Below are 25,227 nucleotides of genomic sequence, written 5' to 3'. Positions count from 1 at the left end.
GCACCCGCCTCTGCTGTTCTTACCACCAATCGGCAAGCGCTTATTCTTTTTTTTACTTCCGGGAAGTCCGCCATTGATCTACACCAGTGTATTAATAACAAACCTACCGGAGCTAATAACGTTAGCTCCCCGCCACCCACGAGTAGACTACCAGCGCTCCGCAGGAGTACCAAACGAGGCATGATGATTTTACTGCAACAAATGTTATAATAAAAGCTTTTCTATACATTTGTCTGATTGAAAACTTTATTAACAGATTGAAGAATGGGTACAATTCAGTACGGGCTCTCTGAGCAAAGGAAGGAACTGAGATATGAATGACCAACAATGCTAGCTATGGTCGGGTAAATATGCTGATGTTATTGAACGTGTAACTATATAACGTTAATGCCACAAAACGAATGCCTTTGTTAATCATAAGTAACTTTGATGCAGTAGCGTGTGTGTGACTGTGGGGGCGGGGTTGTGCAGGTCGCTTGACTGAAACTTTTTTCAAAGTTTGAACGTGTGGACCAGATTGACGCGACACAATCCTCTAACGCGAGGGCAAAACATCACGATACGTTTAAAAAGTGTATCGTTAATGAACTGTACCCGATATTTATATAATATCGTCATATCGCCCAGCCCTACATATAATAAACAAACTTAAAACTTAAAGGGGACATGCATTGCTATTCCTTTCACTATTTGGGCAACTTTACACAATTCCTGTGAGTCTATGGAACACATCTGTAAAAAAAGATTAAAAAAAATTCATTGTTTTGTATTTCTAATCAAGTATTCTAAAGCAGCATTTTTCCACTTCAAGATTTCAAGCAGTTTCGGGCTTGAGCGCTTTGAGTGACAGTCACCCACAGTCAGACAGAAGCAGACAGGCCGACCGAGAGAGATAGAGGAGGGGGATACTAATTAATTTCGCCTCGGGGGGGGGGGGGCATAATCCCACAGGACAATGCATTGGTAACTTGTTTCAAATGACAATATATATACCCCTGTGAATATTATTGCACGGATCGGAATATGGGCGTGCGCGTGGGAGCGTGCACAACGATATTTTGACAGTGATTATGCGAGTGCTCCCGACTGCGGGGGAGAAGCTCCATCCCCGAGCGCACACACATTTACTCCACACATTTACTCTATCTCGCTCCCTCTATCTCTCTCTCTCCCCCTCTCTCGCTCACTCATTCGCGCACGTAAACCCGTTTGAGGAAGTAATTCCACTCACTCTGTTGTTGAGCGAATTGTTGATTGTGGGCGGTGACTACAACCAGTGCCTTACTCACGTCAGCAAAACAGTAAAATCAGAACGGCTTAGTTGAGTGAGGGAGGATCTTGTGAACTCGAGACTAGACTGATGAGCCAAAATGAGAATTAGAGACACAGACCCCATTGATATAACCCCAATTTCTAGGAAACAATGCTAAACACTGGAAAATGCCATTTATAAGACACAGGACCTTTAAACAAACTTGAAACAAACTATAAACAAGTAATGTCGTTGAGTAATGCAACTGAGAATGACTATCTCAAATACTGAACAACAGCTTTGGTGTTTAACTATATGCATCCCTAAAATAACGGACCATTCCGACATCCGAACCCTATAGTCTAGGGGCGACAGTGGCTCAGCAGGTAGAGCAGTCATCTGACAATCCGGAGGTTCCCGGTTGGATTCCTGCTCTTCCCGGGCTGCGTGTCGAAGTGTCCTTGAGCAAGACACTTAACCCCTAATTGCTCCCGATCTCTCATGGTTGCCTCTGCCATCGGTGTGAATGTGTGAGTGAATGGGTAAAAATGTGAGGAACAAATTGTAAAGCGCTTTGGATAAAAGCGCTATATATATATATATATATATATATGCAGACAGATGTGATATACAGATGTGATTAGTGGAATTAACTCTAAGCTTGGACTCTCTTGGCTTTTCTTTCTTGATTGATTCTTTCAAAGCAATACTTGGAATTGCAATCAGATAATTGGAATATTCTTTTTGGGGTACATCCTAGTCAAGGTAAGGGCTATAGGATATCAATCTTGCGTTGATCCAAGCATGTCTTCACCTCGATCCGAACATGTGTGTGTAACGTTAGTCCACAACGTATGCCGTTGGTGGCGATCAAAGCATCAAAAAAGCCCCCCCCCCCCCCCCCCCCCCTTCATGCATTCATGATGAAACATAATACCTATGATATAGATTTGATTTGAGAATAATAGCGGGTCCAGGCAAGAAACGGCAACGGTTATAGTATAATAGACGCATAAGGCTATTCCTCAGCATTTTGGGAATTACCCCAGACCGATCTAAAAACATACTTATATTCACCACGGTATAACGAGCGATTGTATGCATGGAAAATATCTATTTTTTGCATCTTGACCGGAAGAAAGTCACTGTCAAATGACCATAGTATTGTATCCATAGCTATAATATAGAATATAGTTATAGCTCTACAAACAAGGTGACGGACTCCTATCTTTTAAAGTGTGGCAGTGAATAGATGGGGCCCGAAAAAGGCGGGGCACACAATGTGTTAGGACGACCCTCATCAACTTATTCTGCGCTGTCTGCAGCCTGTCTTTAGTTTTCTTTCGTTAAGCCACTGTACCAGGATAATCATGTGTAATCAAAATAGCACTGAATTAAAGAAATGGCTAATGTCCTCATATCTTATCAAGGAACTTCAATATCCTTGCTAGATACTTGATTTTTGCATGGACCTTACCAATAACGGAGAGGGCCATGGACTCGCTGGTCATACATTGATCTAATTCACATCCAAGATAAACAACAGCCTTCTTTTCTTGAAGCTTTACACATTACATTCAACAGAAAAACTGTAAACGTCCCTTAATTTATGCCTTGATCCAAAAACAATACATTCTTTTTTCATTTTCCTAAATGCAAAGATAACTTGTTGTCACACAGCCAGCTGCTTACTTTCTGGAGTTCTTTACCCAGAGATGTTCTCACTGTGTCTAAGCAGTCTCCAGTTACCAGCAGGGCAGAATCGTCTGCGTACAGAAATAAGGGACAGGCAGCTGGCAGCCTCCATATCATTAATGTACAACAAAAATAATAATGGAGCAATTATGCTTCCCTGGGGAACGTTTATGATGTGAGTGGCCACGTTGAAATGGCGCTGAGGCTTGAACCGGGGGTTGAGAAATCATACCAGTTTGTGACTAGGAATTCCGAGTTGACGTGTAATTTTTCCTAGTTTTTCCTAGTAGGAATTTGGAATTTCCGACCTCCAAGCTATAATCGAATGCAGCATAACTAGGTCATAACTAGTCAGGCCTACTGCACAAGTCGACCAGTTAGCTCCAGCCATGTGTGCAATCAATGCCACATTAAGTTATCTGTGATCATGGATTGTTGCATGAGAAGGAAAATATAATCATGCTATATTACATAAACATAAGTCATCTGTTTCTCTAATCTGACACGTCAAGGCTTTAATAACATGAAGGCTATAAAACAGAAGACAGCAGGTTTGCTTCTTCTCGGAGTGGGAGTTTTAATTGACCCATTTACAGAAATGTAAGCATTTATACCTTTAACGTGACAATGAGGTCAAGGAGAGTTGGTCACTGGAGGATGGCTAAATTCAGTTAAATTGCTTTTTAAATGCATTTATTTATTTATTATCTGTTTATTAACTAATTACTTCAATTTCTGGGCTTCAAGAAAACATACACTTGGGCCCATACAATTATATAATTTACTTATGTCAACATTTGTTTTTCAGGTCCCATATGGCCATGGGACATGTGATTCCCTCCCTCTCTCCCATGCACAGTGCTGCTGCCTGTGCTATTCTGTACCAGCAGGGGGTGTGGCCTAACAGGATCATTGACCTGATTACAGATGGGGGTTAACTTTGGTTACTATGGAAATTACCTTTCTAATTGGAGGATTAGTGGGGCGCGCAGGTCAATGTATGTAAATTCTTGTTAATACAATACAAGTAGATGTTCGATGTTGCCACAAGGATCTACAAAGCTGTGGTATTTACCTAAGCTGTTTGAGGGCACAGCGTTCCATTTGATTTTGCACTCTGTGCACCCACATTGTGACTACCACATTGATTATTACATTGTAATAAATGCTATATTTTCCTTTTTTTATTATTAATATCATTACTATGCTACTTATTTCTAAATATTTACACTATTGTATTGCTTTCTTTTTGTACTACTGTATGGAGTCAGGAAAAACTAATTTCACTCCTCTATGCTGTAACAGAATAGGGATGTGACAATAAAGCTGATTCTGATTCCGATTCTGATCTCTAGTTTGAAAAACGAGTCTACCCCCTTAATGAACTTTTACATTGAGGACGTCGAATTCACATAGCATGAATATTACACCCTTGAAGTTGTCAAAACCCACTGTCCTTGTGATCTTTGTGATGGACAATGGAGTCCTTTTTAGCGCCACGCGTGGTGTTGTTGGATTTCTCGGGGTTTGAATGAATGTATTTCCAACAGTCTGGTTTCCTGGTTTAGTGTGCGAGGTAATGAGGAGCTTTGGCAACGGAGGCTTTGGGAACGCGGTGAGAAAGGACACAAGATCACAGTTCGTGGACCTGCCCCGGAGCCATTTATACAGTCCTCTGTGGACAGACAGTGCCAGCACGCTGAGAACATACTGTATATTTTTTATTATGTTCCTTGTCAAAGCTTAATACATTTTCCTGTGGATAGATAGAGTCGATGAGTAAGCAGTCTTTTATTTGTATTTATTCATTCATTTATTTATTTATTCATTTATTTCAAGAGTCAGGATTATGATGCTTGGCAGGGCTAATTGTATTTCCGTTATTACCTTGTTGTGTGTGATTACCTTTGAGGTTGTCAGGTTGTCAGGGAAACGTTCAGGTTTCACCCAAAAAACGGAACACAGATGATATTGGTGATATTAATTCTTAATTCATGTAATCTTCTTCGGCAATGGTTGTTGTTTGTAAATTCAGCTTTTTAATGATTGGTTTGGCCATTTATTTGGGCTTTTTTCATCTTTATTCATTATTATACATTATTATTATTATTATTATGGATTGCTTTCATTGCTACCTAGCAATTACTCACAAACGGTTTAATCATAGTTTAGTTAAACTTTTGACTGTCCTTTACTTCTGTGAGGCTATCATAACCTAGTCACTCACACACACACACACACACACACACACACACACACACACACACACACACACACACACACACACACACACACACACACTATGTTTACTTCATATACAATTCATCATTTCAACCACATCAAATGCCTTAGAGATCATCATACAACTCAGCACAGGGACAGGTTTCACTTTCATCATAGGTTCGTGGCACAAAACAGGTTCACTTTCTGCACAGTGAGATGATCTGTCATACAGTAAAAAAAAAACAAAAAAAACATTGAATGCAGCACAAACAACCCGAGAACTGCAATGAAAAAGGGCCCACCTGTAAATGATGCAAGCGCTGTTTCGACACGTGTCACAATTGGCGGTGTCCTGCCCTGTGCGGTAGGAAAGCCTGTCAAGAGAGAAGGTACAACATGTACGTGATTTCAGAGACAGCTTTCAGCTTCCTATTTCAATCCCCCTATATCTCCAAAGATAAGAGACAACGTATGGGAACTGTGAGTAGTAAATCCGTCTTGATTCAAGGAACCCATCAAATTCAACTACAGCTTGGTTTTCACCCAGAGTTACTTGTTTATTTTCTTGTCGTCTGAGATGCACTGGTGATTTTGATGCTGCAGTCCTCTTGGATTTATTTTTTCATTAGCTTTGGCAAATGTGCTTTGCATCTCTATCTAATGTACAGTCAAGTGGCAACTGAATCATCTGTAATGAAAAGTCAATAGCTTTACACAGAACTGTACTGTATGCTATTTATTTTCTCATCGTCCAACTCAATTTGCTACAGAAAAACAATGACATTTAGGTACATAAACGAGTATCGATATGATAAATTCTGTCTCTGCTTTGCCTACATAGCCCTAAGGTTCTCTACTATATGAGGCTTGCGATTATTTACTTTGCAGGGGCTTTGTTGAGGGGATCTATAATGGATGCTGCTCCCCAGAGGCATCACAGAGCCACACGGTGTGTGAACATTATGTCCGAATGGACACTAAGATATGAAACATCTTTATAAATCTCCTGTGCTCTCTCCGAGGCTTAGCGTATGTCATATTTCATATTTTCCATTTCCCAGTGTGGGTACTCATTCCCATTTCCCAGTGTGGGTACTCATTCCCATTACCCAGTGTGGATACTCATTCTTGTTTCCCTGGAGTGTGCGTCATATTGAGTTTGTATGTGTGTGTGTGTGTGTGTGTGTGTGTGGAAGAGATTCAGTGAACGAGAGGACGTGTGACTGTGTGTGTATTTGCATTATGTCCACGTATGTACTGTATTTGTTTGTGCTTGGGTATGTTACATGCCCAGGCGGGGTGGTGTCTACCCCCCGGTGCTGTAGGGGTGATGGTCCTGGGGGTGGGGGGTGTTCCAGCAGCACATGTAATTGCTTGCTGTCACTGCAGCCCCTTCCCTCTGATGGATGACAGCTATGGGGGCTGGACCTCAACTGTTTCACCCTGACACAATAGATGACCTCATCGGCGGAGAGCCCTGCCTTGGTGTGGATCGAAAATGCTGATGGGAGCTCAAGGTCATAGAGTTCATCCGTCCTGCTCTGCTCAGAAATGAAGTCTCTTTGAACAGCTTGCGAACAAGGACGGTAACTCACTGCACAGACAAGGTCTAACGCTGTAGTGCAGCCCGGCCTTTCAGGACACACATCCTTGAGATTTGAAGGCCTCCACTGCAATATTTACAGTAGGCGGACATGCGTGTGTGTCTGAGGTCACAGACGAGCCTCAATCAGTTTAATGAACCCACTCAATTCTAGGAGTGATGACAGAACATTTAGGCTATTTTGTCCTTTGTCGGATGATGTTTTGGCCTTGGTATCTGCTGGCCATGTCAAACGTAGTATGCTGAAATGAGACTTTCCTCTGCGGTCAGCTTGATTCAAACAGACATGGGGATTGGCGGCACAGTAGTGTAGTGGTTAACATTGTCACCTCACAGCAAGAAGGTCCTGGGTTCGATTCCCGCTTGGGGACCAGGTTGCCAGGTACCCAGGTGGGGTATCTCCCGGGCCTTTCTATGTGGAGTTTGCATGTTCTCCCCGTGCTCGCAAGGGTTTTCCCTCCATAAAAAGAGAGAAACCATATGTAAAAACATGCAGAACAGATCGCTAACGCTGTCCCATCCCTGACGAAGACGGACAGGAGCACTTGGTTTGGTCCCCGAGCACGGCCCATGCTGCAGCCCATGTCTGCTCCCAGCTGCCCTTGGAGGGAAGGACGACTGGATGGGTCAAGCACAGAGAGGCATTTCATCGGCGACCCAATGCATTTGTGTGTGTCGCCCATCTCATGTGTGTGTTAATCTGCATGACAATTAAAGACTTCTTCTTCTTACTTTAAACAACCAAATACTATACAGACATAAAAACGGTATGCCTTGCTAACCCCAGCCTTCACCATGCTCAAATAATCTCAACATGCGGCGGAAGGAACCATATCAGATTAGGCCCTAATGACCAAATGACCCTGCTCAACAGCCCAACCAGCGTTTCCGTTAGAACATATTCGTGCCGGTCTGAGTGTCCTGCAAGATTTCTATCACCGGACATATTCGAGATATTCCGGTCAGAGTTTTAAACAGCAGTCTATTATAATCACATTTTTATGAGCTAACGAATTCCGTTATAATTGGACATGTGTATTAATTACATCAAGCGAAGAATGAGAAATTGATTTGCAGAATCAAATTACTATCTCTCGCCTCTCAAGTTAGTGCGATACGCTACCAGCATCAAGCTCCCGCTGCAGCAGCTCTGTCACACGCACCCCCAAATGAATCTCGAGTCGACATCGCTTCACCTCGTTGTATCAGACACGTCACACATATCATAATGTTCAACTTCACGTATACAGTCATTAATATATTCCAAATAAAATAAGTCCCTCGATACTCCGTGCTGCTGCTGACTTGAAATAAAATAGACCGATACGCAGTCGGTCCGACACTAAACAGCAGTCTGTTATAATCACATTTTTATGAGCTAACGAATTCCGTTATATTGGACATTTGTATTAATTATATCAAGCGAAGAACTGAGAAAGCAGAGAGACGGCAACATTATCGTGGGTTTGCGTGACGACTCTCTCCACCTCGCAACGACTTATTTGCAAAGAGTATGGCGCTGCAGAGAAGCTGTTCAGCTGTTATTGGCTCTTTTCTGGGAACCGCACAACAGCGCCCCCCACCCAACATTGGCTGAAAATGGCTGAATTGGAGTACTGCTGGAATATTGCATTGTACTGCTGGTACTGCGGCTCTACAGCTTCAGAAAAGTCCGCACACCCAGCACTAAGCTCTCGCCGACAACGTCGTTGTCATTATTAGAAGCAACGAGGAAACAAATGTAATGATCGTTTCGTTCATCGCATAGGCTATTTAATTTTAGCCTATTTTAATACAATTCAAATAATCAAATTGTGCTTAGACTCAGGGAATTATTTTCACCGGACATTAAGACCGGAGAGATAAAATATGTCGGACTTAAACAGATTTTGCCGGTAAAATACCGGTAATTACCGGCTAACGGAAACGCTGAGCCCAACACTACTCCAAGGATTCTACTGGTCGGTGACACTAACATTCCTCTAATGATTCTACTGGTCGGTGACACTAACATTCCTCTAATGACTCTACTGGTCGGTGACACTAACATTCCTCCAATGATTCTACTGGTCGGTGACACTAACATTCCTCCAATGATTCTACTGGTCGGTGACACTAACATTCCTCCAATGATTCTACTGGTCTATGACACTAACATTCCTCCAATGATTCTACTGGTCTATGACACTAACATTCCTCTAATGACTCTACTGGTCGGTGACACTAACATTCCTCTAATGACTCTACTGGTCGGTGACACTAACATTCCACTAATGACTCTACTGGTCGGTGACACTAACATTCCTCTAATGACTCTACTGGTCGGTGACACTAACATTCCTCCAATGATTCTACTGGTCTATGACACTAACATTCCTCCAATGATTCTACTGGTCTATGACACTAACATTCCTCCAATGATTCTACTGGTCTATGACACTAACATTCCTCCAATGATTCTACTGGTCTATGACACTAACATTCTTCCAATGATTATACTGGTCTATGACACTAACATTCTTCCAATGATTATACTGGTCTATGACACTAACATTCCTCCAATGATTCTACTGGTCTATGACACTAACATTCCTCCAATGATTCTACTGGTCTATGACACTAACATTCCTCCAATGATTCTACTGGTCTATGACACTAACATTCCTCTAATGAGTATTTTGTCTGTGACACTAACATTCCTCCAATGACTCTGGGCTGACCTGTGACACTAAAGCTTAACTTATGCTCAGCCAATGCCATCAGAGATGTTGTCGGTCGGGGGCGTAGGCCAATGACCTCACTGGCAGAGCCTGCGTGCACCTCTCCCAAAACAGAACTGCACATGGGGTGACGCTGCAAGTGATGTGATTGGCCCACTTGCCTCGTGCATTTCCACAATCACCTTGGTATGTAAGGACAGCATTGCTCTAGTGTGGGGTAGATAAGGCAGAACTACAGTACTGTATGAACGCTCATACCCTCACAACCACTGCAGGCGAAGGACCAACGTGGAAGTCTGTTTGGGCCTTGACACTCCTCCAATGACTCTGCACTGGCCTGTGACACTAAAGCCCATTGTATACTGTACTTCTGTGGAAATGATGATTACAGAGCCAGAGTGCTGCACACCTCCTCCGAAATGTAACTACACGCCGGGGACCGCAGACACTGCAGAGGTAATAATTGGGCTTGAGAGGAATAAGGCGGAATTTCCAGGAAATGTACAATCCATTTTGTCACCAAACAAAGAGGTATCTGTTTCAGTGGATGCTGGCGAGGCACATTAATTGTACCCAATACTTTATTTTCCACTCTTGAAAGATTATTAAGGAGAAACTTCATTCTTAGTTATTTGAAAACATGCATCTGTAGGCACAACATTTTTTAGCAAGCTCATTATCCTTTAAAATAAATGTGTTATGAAATAGAACAGAGCCAGGTGTTTTTCATTTAAAATGTATAGACTTTGAAGGCTAATTTCTAAATCGGCATGCTAGCAGAGTCCTGGGCCCTCATTTATCAACAGTTCTTAGAAAGTCTTCTACTTTCGTTCGTAAGCACAGAATTTAGAATGTGTGCACGCACAAAAAAAATTGATTTATCACACGTGCGTACACAGGTCCTACGCACACCTGTTTTGATAAATATCGCTTTGATCCTATGCTGGAGCTCGTGCATGGTTTTAAGTATTTGCATACCAGACCCGCCCCGATTATCCATATATGGTCATGAAACACCCCCATGGGATGTGAAATAATGGTCTAACCCGAGCGAACTCTGAGAGACTTCACTGAGAGCGAGATTGATCACCGAGGTCCAACCAACAAATTGAACGTATACAGCATTTCCCGTTGTGAACAATCTTATTTGGAAACATGACACACAGAATAATAGTATTTAGCGTTTTATTTTAAACAATATTTAATCGTATGATTATAGATATTTTTAGAGAATAAATAAATCCAATGAAGTTGCCAAGTTCACAGACAACTCCGCTGAGGAGGAGGGAGTGTGTAGACTATCTTCGGTGCGCCGGGAGCCAAGGATGTTGACTGACCCAGTCCTGCTATAGAACCAGCACATTGACAGAAATAAATTACAAGCTGACCCGACATTAAGCACTGTAATGACTGAAATTAAATCAATTTCAGCAGGCCAACTCTGCGCTCTACAATGCCTATTATGTGCGCTCGTCATGAGCCCGTGGTTCTGGTCAGAGTCATTATGGCTTCAGTGGATAACCCTGATCTGCATTTAAGTGATGTTTTAGATACCCCAGTAATAACATTACAATTGAATTAAATACAATTAGGCCTGAATGAGACTCCGGCCACCGGCACATTATCAGCCAAAATACGCATCGCAGATTATCTGTACATTGACCGAGTGGAATCCCGTTCACATTACTGGATTTGTTTATTGATGGAGCATTGAAAGCTATATTGGTACAGTCTATATATTGCTCCGATGATGTTGGGTAACCTGGCGTAAAATCCTCTCTTGGCCTCCTGTTATTGATATATGGATATTGTATGTAGTTGGTGGGGTTGGGGAAATTAGACATCCAACACTGCGTTTTGCTCCACGCTCCAATGTGGGTCTCAAATTGCGGTACAAATCAAGGAGAATGTGTCTCGGGTAGCGAACTCTACTTAATATTATTATGTTCTCTCTCTCTGCAAATAGACATGCCCTATATCTCTGAAAACATCTGAGCGCACACCGGAGAAGTATTCCTATAATAACGCTATGAACCAGGCTGAATTCATTCGGAAATACCTATTCCACATGCTATTTAGGGTTTTACAATAATTACACTACTATCGCTATTTCACAATGAACTATAATGAATTACGGTTCATACAGAACACGCGCCAGTGTCGGGAGTAATGCACGGAAGCTTATTTCCGCATTGAAACATGCATGAAACTGATGAGCGCATATGCCGTCCGTATGCAGTATCGATATTCTACCACCGGGCGTCAGCTATGCATGCTCCGAGCTGTGCGTAGATATACGCACAAAGTCAAGTTCACGTTCAAATAGATAAATCCCACACTTTGCTTAGAAATGATCGTACGCACGGGTTACGCACATATCTGTGCGTACGCAACGTTGATAAATGAGGGCCCTGGTTGCCTGGAAACAAGGTGCTTGTCTGTGTGACTATTAATGACACGGCGCTTGCGAGGTAGCAGACAGAACGACCACATGCACAGGCGCAAGAGTACACATTTGGCAACACTACTGCAATGACTCTAGGTCGGCCCGCAGGCTGTGACACTAATGCGACACCCAAATAGACCATATTCAGGATAACAGAAATACACTGTAACTTTTTTTCTATTCAGGGAAGTGCTCATCCACCCAGTATATTGGCATTTGATTAAAGCAATGACCTGTCGTGTGGAATGACTTTATGGATTCTTTGTGGGTACAAAGTCATCCAATAAGCTGCACCACTGAACGTCACTCTCCAAACGGGCTGTTTGTTGGCACAGGCTCACTGCTGTGTTGTTTGCTTACGTCAGCAGTCCTGGGAAGTTGTCCTGCCCTCATTGCCCCCCAACTTCACTGCCTGCCCGCCTGCCTACCTATCAGTCCACCTGTAGAATGGATATTCCTTGCTGTTGTGTTCAACTGATAACCTGAACAATAGTCAGGTTAGGCTGGATTATCCTGTGTGTTAGCCTATGTCTAACACATGGTGTAGACACACACACACACACAACACAACACACACACGCACACACACAGACAACACACACACAGTCAGCAAACCTGGTTATTGGCTTGACTCTCCTGAATATCCTGGCATGTTACCAAGACTGCCAAGGGAAGAGAGAGATATTTGTGTACTAGTTACATGTATGCTTTAATATGTTGTAAATATGTAGAGCAGCATGTTGTAGATGAACAGATACTGAATGACTAGACCAAGTGACTAATATTCCCAAAGTAGACCATAAATCATAAAAGATTGTTGGCTGATTTATTGTTAGCGTTGAAAATGCCAACCACTTTGATGTAATGTAATGAGAGAAACACTGGGTCATAATGAGTAAAAGCTGCCAGGATGAAATACAATTGCTTTGTGATTGAGTGAGCAACTTATTAAAAACAAAACAAAGGGCATCTTTAAGTGATATCCTACTTCACTCCATCCGATCACTTTTAACTTTTTAGCAGATATACTCTTCACCAATTCATTAAAAAGCAATCACCACTAGAGTTTCCTATGAGATAATTTGGCACAGACTGGATGGGGATCATCCCTATGTTCCCTGGGTCCTATGTTCCCCGGGTTCTATGTTCCCCGCTTTGATTGATTAATAGATTGAACATTTTATAAATTTTTATTATTTTATTAATTATTAATGTCCGCCTTGTTTTCGAACGGTTAAGCTTAGGCCCTCGTTCGAACTGGTTAAGGTTAGAGTTTGGAATCAGGGCTGGTGGTCTAAAATCTTCAATCTATCAATCAATCAAAGCGGGGAACATAGAACCCGGGGAACATAGGACCCGGGGAACATAGACATGCTCCCACTGGATGAAGCTAACTTTAATCACCACACATGAAATATGATGAGAAGCACCTGAAGAGATGGGGAATACAAAGATTGACACATAGCATGCCAAAAAATAAACAGTTTCATCACATTATTAACGTATTGGACCATGGCATGTTTATTTTTTTTTACAGATACGCGATTGCCAGAAAGAGAATACTGTTGAGTTGTAGGCCTATGCTTAGTATTATTGCATCATTGCACGTCACAAAGGACATAAGTACAACAGCAGGGGATGCTTGGGCTTCCCTACACAGTGTCACAAACTACAAGCCTCCCCATCCCCCACCCTACCACGTTTTGGTATGGCAAGGTATGGCACCCGCCATACCTTGGCAAATTAATAAAAAAAAATTGTATTTTTTTTTTAATAAAAAATTCTAATGTTGATTTATAATTTGAATGTCAACATTATGAAAGAAGCTTCGAACTATTCGGTACAGCCCTAGCATGTTCACTTTTACTAGGTGACTAACTCAAATATGCCGCCAGAAACAAAAAGGAAAATGGACATACAGATGTTTTTTAGTCGAAGGGCAGCAGAGACAAGTGATACAGGGACACAGGTAAGGTCTTACAATGGCTTAGTGATTATAACAGTGCAGTTCAGCATTCAGTAACCCATACTTTTTGTGAACGTGTTTTTGATAATACATTCTGTTGAACACACACCTCAAAACCGTACCTAAGGAAAATTGGCTCAATTGCATGAAAAAGAATAGACAGTTATGATTAGGGATGCACGATATTGCTTTTTTGACACCGATACCGATAACTTTATGCTCCTCAAGCCGATAACCGATATCGATAACTGTAACTGAGGGGTACAATTCCCTGACTGTATTGTTAGATATGATATTTAATACCACTACCTCATGTACTTTAACTTCTGGCCACCCAGTACAAGATATAAGTATGATGAACACTTTCCCACCTGATGAAACGAATCCACACAAATGTACCAAATCGAAGGTTTAATACAGCAAAGGGTGTATACAACGATCACTTAATTACATTTATGATTTGAAATATGAAATATGCACTTTTATGGCAAATGAGTATTCGTAGGTAAATCAACATTGAATGTCCAATCTCTGGTTACGCAGGGAGTAAGTATACAACCTGGAATATTTAGGAAACGATAGCGATGGTACTTAAATGATTATAGCTGGATACACTAAGGGGGGGGGGGGGTCCCGCTGGTTGTAAGACAGTAGGAGGGGGGGGTTAGAGAAGCCGCTGGCGGTATCCCATCTGGCCGACGGTGTCTTGGGAGAATCCAAAGTCTTGGACACGGTGCCCACAGAACCTCGGACCGCAGACGAATACAGCTGGACCCTCTGTGGACGGTATCTGCCGGTCCACAACGGAGAGACGTGAGGCGACCTCACGTGTAGAGCGCCGTCTCACCTGGAGTCCTCTCCGGGGGGTAATTCCAACACTCCGCAGTGTTGGCCTTTATCCATGGAATAATCAAAGCACACAAAGCATAATCCAAGCCGTGGAAGGCTCGCCGTCGTCCGGGTAGAGTAATCCAATATACAGGTCCAGTCGCTCTTGGCCCGGAGCTCCTCGGATGCAATCACCACTAGGGGTCTGACCAGCCTGGTTAAGCGTCCAGATAACGTCAGGAACGATGGGGGTACTGATAACTTTAGAACTCTAACCGAACGATGCACCATACATAAATAGACTATTATTAGCTTAATAGAATACGTCCAACTCGACGGTATAGTGCCAAACTATGACTATTCAACTATTAATCTACACGATATCTCAATGCCTATTCTGGGCCAAGTAGGCCTTACTACACCGCACGTGCGTCGTGGGGAGGCTTTGCGTCTGTCACTCTGTTGGAGGGTAAAGAACTGGACTAAAAGAAAGTTCTACTTTACTTGCGCCATATATATATGCGCTATGAACAAATAGTACCATTCGTGTTTCGCCCGACGTATTACTACGCTGGTACCGGACTTGCCACGACATGTTAGGCGGCACGATTGAACTTGGACCTAGGGGTATGGCAACCTGGCGCCAGGTTCTCGTCCAATGGTAGAATGAAACTATTATGGGCTGTTTAGTAGAAACGGGGATATTCAATGCATATTGTACAAGGAATATACAGGGGATATCAAACGATATACAAATACAATTAAATATATATATATAAATAAATATACATATTCGGTTTAATCTGATCCTTCACAACAGCCGCCCCCTAATTAGTCCCACCTAATTAGCTAAGCAGAGACAGATTAACCGCACTGTCTACCACTCAAGGTCCGCTGTAAGGGTCAGTCAACTCACAAAGTCATAGGGTCATGGTCATCATCGATAGTATCTGGGAGTCGGGGCAGTTCTATGAGCCTCGCCACGGGACGTGTGTAAGTGCGCCCTTGGACGAGTACTTCAGCTGCTCGGACCTTGCCATCGGCACCGGTGATCACTTTGCTTACGCGGCCAGCCGGCCACATAGCTCTGGGTAGTGACTGGTCAATAATCATGACGACTGTTCCTTCTGTCAAATTGTCTCTCTCTTTTACCCACTTCTGGCGGGTCTGTAGAGACGGTAGGTAGTGAAGTAGGAAGCTGCTCCAAAACTTGTCAGCTAGTACTTGGCTGTACCTCCACATTCTTCGGCCGTTCGCTTCTTCAGGCCTGTACATTGTCTGGGGTAGCGCGGGGTCCAGCCGCCCCATTAGGAGTGTGTTGGGGGTGACTGGGTCGACATCTGCTACATCACTTGAGACGTAACCGAGGGGCTTTGAGTTCAATACTCCCTCGATCTCCGTGAGGACTGTCATTAGGACTTCCTCCGCCACAGTCTGGGCTCCGAGTACGGCGTACAGGGCTGTCTTTATAGAACGTACTTCTCGTTCCCAGGTTCCACCGAAGTGGGGTGCGTTCGGGGGATTAAACTGGAAGTCAATCTGGGCTGGAGCGAGGTGGGTCTTAAGTTCTGGGCCCATAGCTTGGAAGCTCTCTCTCAGCTCTCTTTCTCCGCCTTTGAAGTTGGTCCCGTGATCAGACAACAATGTAGACGGTTTTCCTTTCCGTGATGTGAATCTCCGGAAGGCCATAAGGAATGAGTCTGTGCTCATGGTCGGAAGGAGCTCGATATGTATCGCTCTGGTGGTCATGCATTTGAATACAATACCCCACCGCTTCTCGGTGCCTCTTCCTCTCTTTATATACAACGGGCCAAAGCAGTCCATGCCTGTGGAGTGGAATGGCTTGTCGCCGATTCGGAGGCGACAGGGGGGTAAGTCAGCCATCCGTGGTATGCTGGGCTGCGCGCGCCACTTACGGCAGTCTAGACAGGTTCGCTGGAAGCGCCGTACTGCTTCTCTCCCTTGCAATATCCAATAACGACGTCTGATCTCCGCGAAGACTCTCTCTGTTCCTGCGTGGTGTACATCCTCGTCGTATTTCTTTATGATCAGCTCTGTGACCTTGTGTCGGCTGTTCAAGACGATCGGGTACTTAATGTCATCTGGTAGATCGGGGGCTCTCCGCAGGCGACCACCCACTCTGATGAGATTATGGGCGTCACTCTCTGGTGCCAGGTGAATCAGTCTGCTGTCTGATGGGACGGGGTTTCCTCCCTGTAGACAGTCTAGCTCATCGGGGAACGAGTCTCTCTGGGCTCGTTGTAGTAGAAGAAGTTCTGCTTCTTCGTAGTCAGCTGCTGACATGTCAGTGGTGGACTGAATCTCTGGGTGGTGCCGCAGGAATGTTCTTTGTTGCGCACTCTCTAGGGTAATGCAGTCATCTATGTTGGGGTCTGTGGAGGCGACAGTGCTCAGTCCACAGAACATAGGTTTCTTGTTCTCAGCCTCCTCGTTACTTGCTTCCCTCGGGGTGGGCGTAGGCCAATCTCCTTCCGGGAGCTTGAGGAATGCTGGTCCGTCACTGTAGATGTTGCGACGGGTTAGGTCATCCAGAGACATTCCCCGGGTGATGACGTCAGCTGGGTTGTGTTTGGTGTCCACATACCGCCAGCTTGCTCCTTCTGTTAACTCTTGGATCTCGGTGACTCTGACTCCCACGAAGACTTTGTATCTGCATGAATCAGACTTGATCCATGTGAGTACTGTCGTGGAATCTGACCACAAGATTGTTCTATGCACCGGAATGGTGAGTTCACGTTGGATTAACGTGGCTAGATGCGCTCCTGCGAGGGCTGCGCAGAGCTCTAGACGTGGGATAGATTGTTGCTTACGTGGGGCTATTCTTGAGCGGGCCAGGATGAAAGCAGTGTGTATCTTTCCTCCCATCTCTTGGGCATGCAAATAGGCCACCGATCCGTAGGCTACTTCGGAGGCGTCGCTGAAGACGTGTAGCTCAATCTCGCATGTCTCTGGCCTCACTGTGGATGGGAAGTAGCTGCGGCGTATATTGACACCTGGGAGTGAGCGGAGTTCCGTCTCCCACTCTCTCCATGTTGAGGCAAGGTGTGCGGGTATTGGATCGTCCCAGCCCTGGTCCTTGTCCCATAGTGCTCGTACAATCATCTTTGCCCTGGTGGTGTAAGGTAGAATACATCCCAACGGGTCATATTGTCTGGCGAGTGTTCTGTACACACTCCGTCTGGTGGTCGGTATCGCCGCCGACCTTCCCTGCTCTGGAGCCAAGGGTTTGTGTCTATAGTGGAGCGAGTCTGTTTTGAAGCGCCAGACTAGTCCTAGTGTCATTTCTTGGGCTTCTCCTGGGATTGTCGCCATCCAGGTCTCGCTGCTGGCAGCCTTGTCCACGGAGGAGAGGCTGCGCAATACGTGCGGGTCGCTGCTGGCCCACTGCCTGAGATCAAAGCCGCCTTTGATTAGGGAGGCGCGTAACTTGATTAGGAGAGCCTCGGCTTCTTCTTGAGTCGAGACGCTTTGTAAACAGTTGTCCACGTAGAAACTGTTCTTCACACTGTGTTGGACCTCTTCATCTGCTGCTGGGTCCTCTGTGACGTGTTTCTGTAGTGCAAATGTAGCACAGCACGGGCTGCATGTGGTTCCGAAGGAGAGTACTTCCCACTGGTAGATGGATGGGTTCTCATCTCCGATCTTCTCTCTCCATAGGAACCGTAGCAGAGGCTTGTCCTCCTCTACTAGTCTCACCTGCAAGAACATCCCTTTGATATCCCCGCTTATAGCCACCTTGTCCTGGCGGAAGCGCAGTAGCACGCCTAGTAGGGAGGGGCCGAGTGTGGGGCCGGGCAAGAGCTCTTTATTCAGATTTTGGGATCCGATCTGGTAGCTGCAGTTAAACACAATGCGATCCTTGCCGTTGTGATGGACCTTGTGATGCGGCACGTACCATGATTCGGTCGTCTGATCGGCCTCTTTAATGTCAATCTTTGTTACGTGTCCCGCTGTGATTAGCTTCTCAATCTCAGCTCGGTACACACTCTCTTGAGCGGGGTCTTTGGCTAGGCGCCGCTCTGTGTTCAGTAGATAGCGCTCCGTGGTGTCTTTCTTTGCGTGAAAGGTGGGCATTCCCTCTCGCCTCAGGAGTGGAGTTGCGTATCTCATCACTCCGCCGACTGTGACTCTCTTTGTCCCCTGCTCGAGTAGGTTGATGGCGTAAATGTCTTCTTTAGAGCGAATATCTTTCTTTTCGTTCTTAAAGGGCATTGTCTCTAGGGTCCATAGCCTCTCGACATGCTGCAGGAGAGTGGTGTCTTCTTCTGTCGTTCTGGAGTGGAAGCAGCTAGTGGCTGCTGTTCGGTTGAGAGATTTAGCGAGGGGGCCTTGGAGGGTCCACCCTAGGCGGGTCTCGACTGCTGCAGGACAGCCTCGGGGGCCTGTATGGACCCGGTCAATCGGGACTATGAGTTCTGCATGGTCGGAGCCTATCAACAGGGTCGGGGTAGCGCCGTCTATGAGCGGGATAGGTAATTGGCGCAGGTGCACATATTTATCCATCAACTTGGTGACAGGGTAGGTGTACTGCGATAGTCCTATTTCTTGGCTGGTGAAAGCATTTGTGATCTTGTACCGTCGCTCTGGCTGCCCGTTGGCTGCGATGGTGAAGGAGACATTCTCGCCCTTTATCGTCTTTAAATCTCTTCTTATTGTCCGAATCGTCATTTCGTTCTTGCTCCCCCGCAGTCCCAGCTGGGTCGCAGCGGAGGCGAGCAGAAGGGTCTTCTCTGACCCGTCATCAAGGACGGCGTAAGTGTCCATGACTTTATCTTGGTAGCTCAATGTCACTCGGACTACCTTTAAGAGCACTTGGGCTCCGCTGCTGCTGGCGGGGTCAATGTACATGACACTTGCCTTGGTGCCGCTCCGTGGTGCAGGTATAGGCCGTCTTCCGTTACTATCGTGTAGTATATCTAGATGGGCTCCATCGCACCGGCTGCACCTTTTCTTTAGGCGGCATTCGGCTGCCATGTGGGGCCGCGCACATCGATAACAGCGCCGGTTGGACTTTATCCATTGACTCACTTCTTCTGCATTCATCTTTGTGAATGAGTCACATTGTGACAGCCAGTGTTCTTTCTCACAGTAGGGACACGCTATCTTCCACTTCTCTTTTCTCGAGGGGGTGCTGTGACTCTTACTACTCGGTACTGACTCTGATTGGTGCATGACAGTCACCGATCTTCTTCCATCATTTATTCTCCTGGGTCCCTCTCTGGAGCTTGGCGTGCTCCGCCCGAAGGTGTCCAGTCGTAAGCTGCTGACTTCTCTCGCCAGGAAGTCGGCTAGATCAAGGAGGGATGGCTCGGGGCCGTCGGGATCCCGGTAATCCCTCTGCCGCCTAAAACGCTCCTGTCTTGCGGGTGGCAGCTTCTCCAAAATCCTCTCGACGTTAGAGTTGGCGTATAGCTCATGCATGCCCTTCTCCCTTTGCGCTCCCAGCATCCCCACCAGGGACTGCACTTTGATTGACAGGTCGTCTAGTGAGCGATTGTCTGTGGCTGGGGGTAGGCGGTCAATATGCCTTATCTCCTGGATTACGTAATCCCATATACGTCCATATCTCTGATCCAGCGCTGCAAGGGCCGCTGCGTATGGGGTCGAGGAGGTAGCATAGGCTAGCGCTATATTGTGCGCTCGCGGTACTTTCAGGTGCTTCAGTAATATTGCATACTTGTGGCGTTCATCAGCGACATCCACCATCATTGTCTCTAGGCACATCCGGAGCTCCGTGTACTGTGCTCGACTCTCATAGGCGAAGTCTGGGAATGACGGTGTGGCATTGTATGACGCCGTGGATGGCTGATACATCGGCGAGCGTTGGGGGAGAGACCTCCTGGGCGAGTCCCCTCTTGCGCCTCGCTGTGGGCTGGTACTGGCAGGGTACCATGGCCCGCTGGTCCAGGTACTGTTCCTCGGGGCTGGTCGTGCGTCGTGCTCACCCGTGAATAGAGTCGGGGGTCTGTAGCGCAGCGCCGCTGGGGTATAGCCTGGACTGTATGGGACCTCCTGGTCCGGTGGAGTACTGTGCTGTCGTCGGGCTTGGTTCTCCTCTTCTTCCTCTATCAGATCTTCCAGATCCTGTAATCGTTTATTTAGCTTCTCCGCAGTGTATGCCGCTCCTTCCTTGTAGCTGGGTCTCGCTTGGAATGGGAAGGGGGTCTGCGGGGGGTCTAGACTCGGTCTGTTGGTCAAGTTCAGGGTCGCTTGCTCGTTGTGGTGATGCTGCTCTTGACTGTTGTCTCGACGAGTTCCTTGAGCCCCTGGCGGAGGGAGAGGGAGTTGTCCTTTTGATCAGCTGCTCTATTAGTTGCGCTTGTAGTCTGTCGCGCTCTGCGTCTCTTTGGGCACCGGCAGCGGCACGCTGGGCGTCGGCCCGGTCTCTTGCCATATTCTCTTCCATCTGGAAGCGTCTCATCTCCAGACGTGTGCGCTGTTCTTCGCTCCGTTGCTGCGCTTGGAGTCGGTCGCGTTCGGTAGAGGCTGTCAGGCTGACGAGGAACGCCTGTTGTAGTATCCTCTCCGCTTCGCTGGGGGGAGGCGGTTGTGGAGGTGAGCCGCTCCTGCGTGAGCCGCTCCTGGGGGTACTCGTTGGGGAGTCCTGGAGCTCTAGTTCCTCGGCGCTCTCCTCCTCTTCTTCCGTGCAGAGTTCTCTCTCTGTAGGGTTGTCTTCCTCCCGGGGCTGGTCGGGGACTACTTCTTGAGTAGTGGCGGGGGGTAAAGGCATGTCAATTCCCTCCTGGTCCCCACCGTGTGCTTGGTCAGTTACATTAGGACCTACTAGGGCCTCTGTGGTCGGGGAAACCTGCTCGTTAAGGTCAGACATAATTTTACTTTCTACTTTTACCGCGTTTACCGTTTGTCGAAGGCTAGGTAGTTGACTGACAGTGCAAGCCTCTAAGTACTGAGGTGTCTGTCGTCTGCGCCGTGGGCGTTCTAGGTTAGGAGGATCGTTTCGTGGAGTGTTCATCATAGGCCATTTCGATATTAATAACACTATATTAATATTACACTAGTTACCCTCCGGCTCGAAGGACCAATTGTAACTGAGGGGTACAATTCCCTGACTGTATTGTTAGATATGATATTTAATACCACTACCTCATGTACTTTAACTTCTGGCCACCCAGTACAAGATATAAGTATGATGAACACTTTCCCACCTGATGAAACGAATCCACACAAATGTACCAAATCGAAGGTTTAATACAGCAAAGGGTGTATACAACGATCACTTAATTACATTTATGATTTGAAATATGAACTTTTATGGCAAATGAGTATTCGTAGGTAAATCAACATTGAATGTCCAATCTCTGGTTACGCAGGGAGTAAGTATACAACCTGGAATATTTAGGAAACGATAGCGATGGTACTTAAATGATTATAGCTGGATACACTAAGGGGGGGGGGGGGGGGGTCCCGCTGGTTGTAAGACAGTAGGAGGGGGGGGTTAGAGAAGCCGCTGGCGGTATCCCATCTGGCCGACGGTGTCTTGGGAGAATCCAAAGTCTTGGACACGGTGCCCACAGAACCTCGGACCGCAGACGAATACAGCTGGACCCTCTGTGGACGGTATCTGCCGGTCCACAACGGAGAGACGTGAGGCGACCTCACGTGTAGAGCGCCGTCTCACCTGGAGTCCTCTCCGGGGGGTAATTCCAACACTCCGCAGTGTTGGCCTTTATCCATGGAATAATCAAAGCACACAAAGCATAATCCAAGCCGTGGAAGGCTCGCCGTCGTCCGGGTAGAGTAATCCAATATACAGGTCCAGTCGCTCTTGGCCCGGAGCTCCTCGGATGCAATCACCACTAGGGGTCTGACCAGCCTGGTTAAGCGTCCAGATAACGTCAGGAACGATGGGGGTACTGATAACTTTAGAACTCTAACCGAACGATGCACCATACATAAATAGACTATTATTAGCTTAATAGAATACGTCCAACTCGACGGTATAGTGCCAAACTATGACTATTCAACTATTAATCTACACGATATCTCAATGCCTATTCTGGGCCAAGTAGGCCTTACTACACCGCACGTGCGTCGTGGGGAGGCTTTGCGTCTGTCACTCTGTTGGAGGGTAAAGAACTGGACTAAAAGAAAGTTCTACTTTACTTGCGCCATATATATATGCGCTATGAACAAATAGTACCATTCGTGTTTCGCCCGACGTATTACTACGCTGGTACCGGACTTGCCACGACATGTTAGGCGGCACGATTGAACTTGGACCTAGGGGTATGGCAACCTGGCGCCAGGTTCTCGTCCAATGGTAGAATGAAACTATTATGGGCTGTTTAGTAGAAACGGGGATATTCAATGCATATTGTACAAGGAATATACAGGGGATATCAAACGATATACAAATACAATTAAATATATATATATAAATAAATATACATATTCGGTTTAATCTGATCCTTCACAACAATAACTGATATTTATTGTATTATAAAAAAAAATTAATGTATATATTTTTTTTTATCACATTTTTTTTTTCAACATTAAACAAAACATATCACAATACAATAATAATACATAAAAAGACTTCCCAGGACAATAACTTAACACCAACTTAAACGTGACCTAACCAGACAACAGAAACAAAAGCCAAGACAACAGTTTTGACTGATAAAGTGACCATATTTATTTTTCCAAATGAAAATTCACAATCCGTCAACAGCTTGTGGTGCATCCAACCTAAGACGCTCGAAGCTTTTTGTTCTTCTTTTTTCAAAGCGGAGCCTTGAAAAAGAGGCTTTGAGTGGACACATCACCACCTCACATCACCACCACAACAACGGGTCACCTGCGGCATCACCACTGCCACGGTGTTGGGGGCCCGCGACGACGCCGCGAGCACGCTTGTACCTATTGACGAGTTGTTTGCTAAATTAAAGAAGGTTGACAGAAATGACCCAAGGGCTCAAGCCGCTAGCTTTTAAGCAGTCCTTGGTGGTGCAAATGAACCTGGCTACTGCGGAGCAATAAGTGACCAAGGGTTGCATCACAGCCACGAAAGGGGCTAGCTTTGCTTAGCTCCTCGCGTCGTCGTGGGCTTCTAAGTTAACACAATAACACACCGTCGTGGCGGTGGTGATGCCGCAGATGACCCGTCGGGCTGGATGTATTGCAAGTTGTTGCCCTTTTCCCTCCTTGTGGAACTTCTGCATTGCATTTATTACAAATAGCAAACTTTTTCCTCTGAAAATCCAAGTACCGACGCGGCCATCTTTGTTGTTAAAACGTCCGCGCTGCTTCCAGAAACTTGCGTGGCTACGTCACAGCCAAGAAAGGGAGCGCTGGATTTGTGTAAAACGCCCTGTTCCTAAACCACACGCTGTCAGTCGTACCACAGTACTGACACAACGGGAGGAGCCTACAGTCAAAACAAACGCACTTCATTCCAATTCACCCACACTGCATTTTTTTTTACCAAAAAATATATTATATTATCGGAGCTATTAATAACGTTATCGGGTTTATCGGGATGACGTCATAATTGCTGATATCGGCCCGATAACCGATAATTATTGTGCATCCCTAGTTATGATATTACATTCTGCTCAGCAGCATCATTTGTATGCAAAATATTGTGGTTCCCTGCTTTAGTCTTGTATGGTGACTATCCAAACATTCTGCAGTCACCAAGAGACTAACACGGGGAAATAATGGTACCTGACAGACTGTGTTTGGTTAGTTTATTGTAGTTAAAAACAGTTCATATAGTATCAAAAAATAGAATGAGTCACGGTTTGATTCATCATAGTGTAGCGTACGTGCGGTCAGCAAAGTGTGACTTCCCCGTTCACTCCCTCAACGTTACTGTCCCAGAAACACGCCGGTGAACAGCTGATTTTACTACTACGACACCACGTGACCCATTTGTGAATGACGTGACCCTAACAACCCGAGTTGTGTATACCTGTCACCAACAAGACTGTTGACACATTTCTATACTAAATGCTTTTGTAGTCCTGTGTCATACCTAAATGTCATATAAGGGAATTGTACAGAAACAACTCACCAAAAGTGACTATTGCACAACTGATTTGACAAAAAAAATCCACCAAGGGGGGGGAAACCACCCACCCTCCTTGCCATACCTTGGCTTTTACTGAAATTACACCACTGGCCCCCACCCCTTTTTATTCTATCACAAGGCTGTTTAATCAAATCACCAGCCAGTATTTCAGTTATTCTGGTTGCTGTGCGATCTGAGGGGGATTTGCTTTTGTTTGCCTTCAAACATGGTCTCCATCACTTCAGTCATACATTATTTTATTATGTATGCATCAGAGAGAGAGAATGGCTTCTTGCCACTGAGTGAGGACTTGGTATCTGTATGTCATATATGTCCTGATGGGGGGCAGGTGGCGCACACGGAGATTACGTTCGTCACCAACACCGGGATACACTGGATTCGCCTGTTCGAATCCAGCTCCCGGCGTTGCTATCAGCTTG

The 25,227-nt window shown here is 45.5% G+C and overlaps 1 protein-coding gene across 1 annotated transcript in view; it reads right to left on the bottom strand.

Moving 5' to 3' along the window:
• Positions 1 to 25,227, bottom strand: part of LOC311234305 (inhibitory synaptic factor 2A-like) — a gene marked incomplete at both ends in the record, with an annotated part of 106,381 nt that overhangs the window by 21,436 nt on the left and 59,718 nt on the right. Inside the window, one exon of the mRNA XM_084321442.1 lies at positions 5,473 to 5,544. Within this exon, the coding sequence (XP_084177568.1) occupies positions 5,473 to 5,544 (72 nt within the window). The remainder of the gene's footprint in view (positions 1 to 5,472; positions 5,545 to 25,227) is intronic.

Source organism: Notolepis coatsorum (assembly GCF_963971535.1).
Source record: "Notolepis coatsorum genome assembly, chromosome: 9".
In the NCBI taxonomy this organism is placed as follows: domain Eukaryota; kingdom Metazoa; phylum Chordata; class Actinopteri; order Aulopiformes; family Paralepididae; genus Notolepis; species Notolepis coatsorum.
This window is presented reverse-complemented; position numbering and strand designations above follow the sequence as displayed.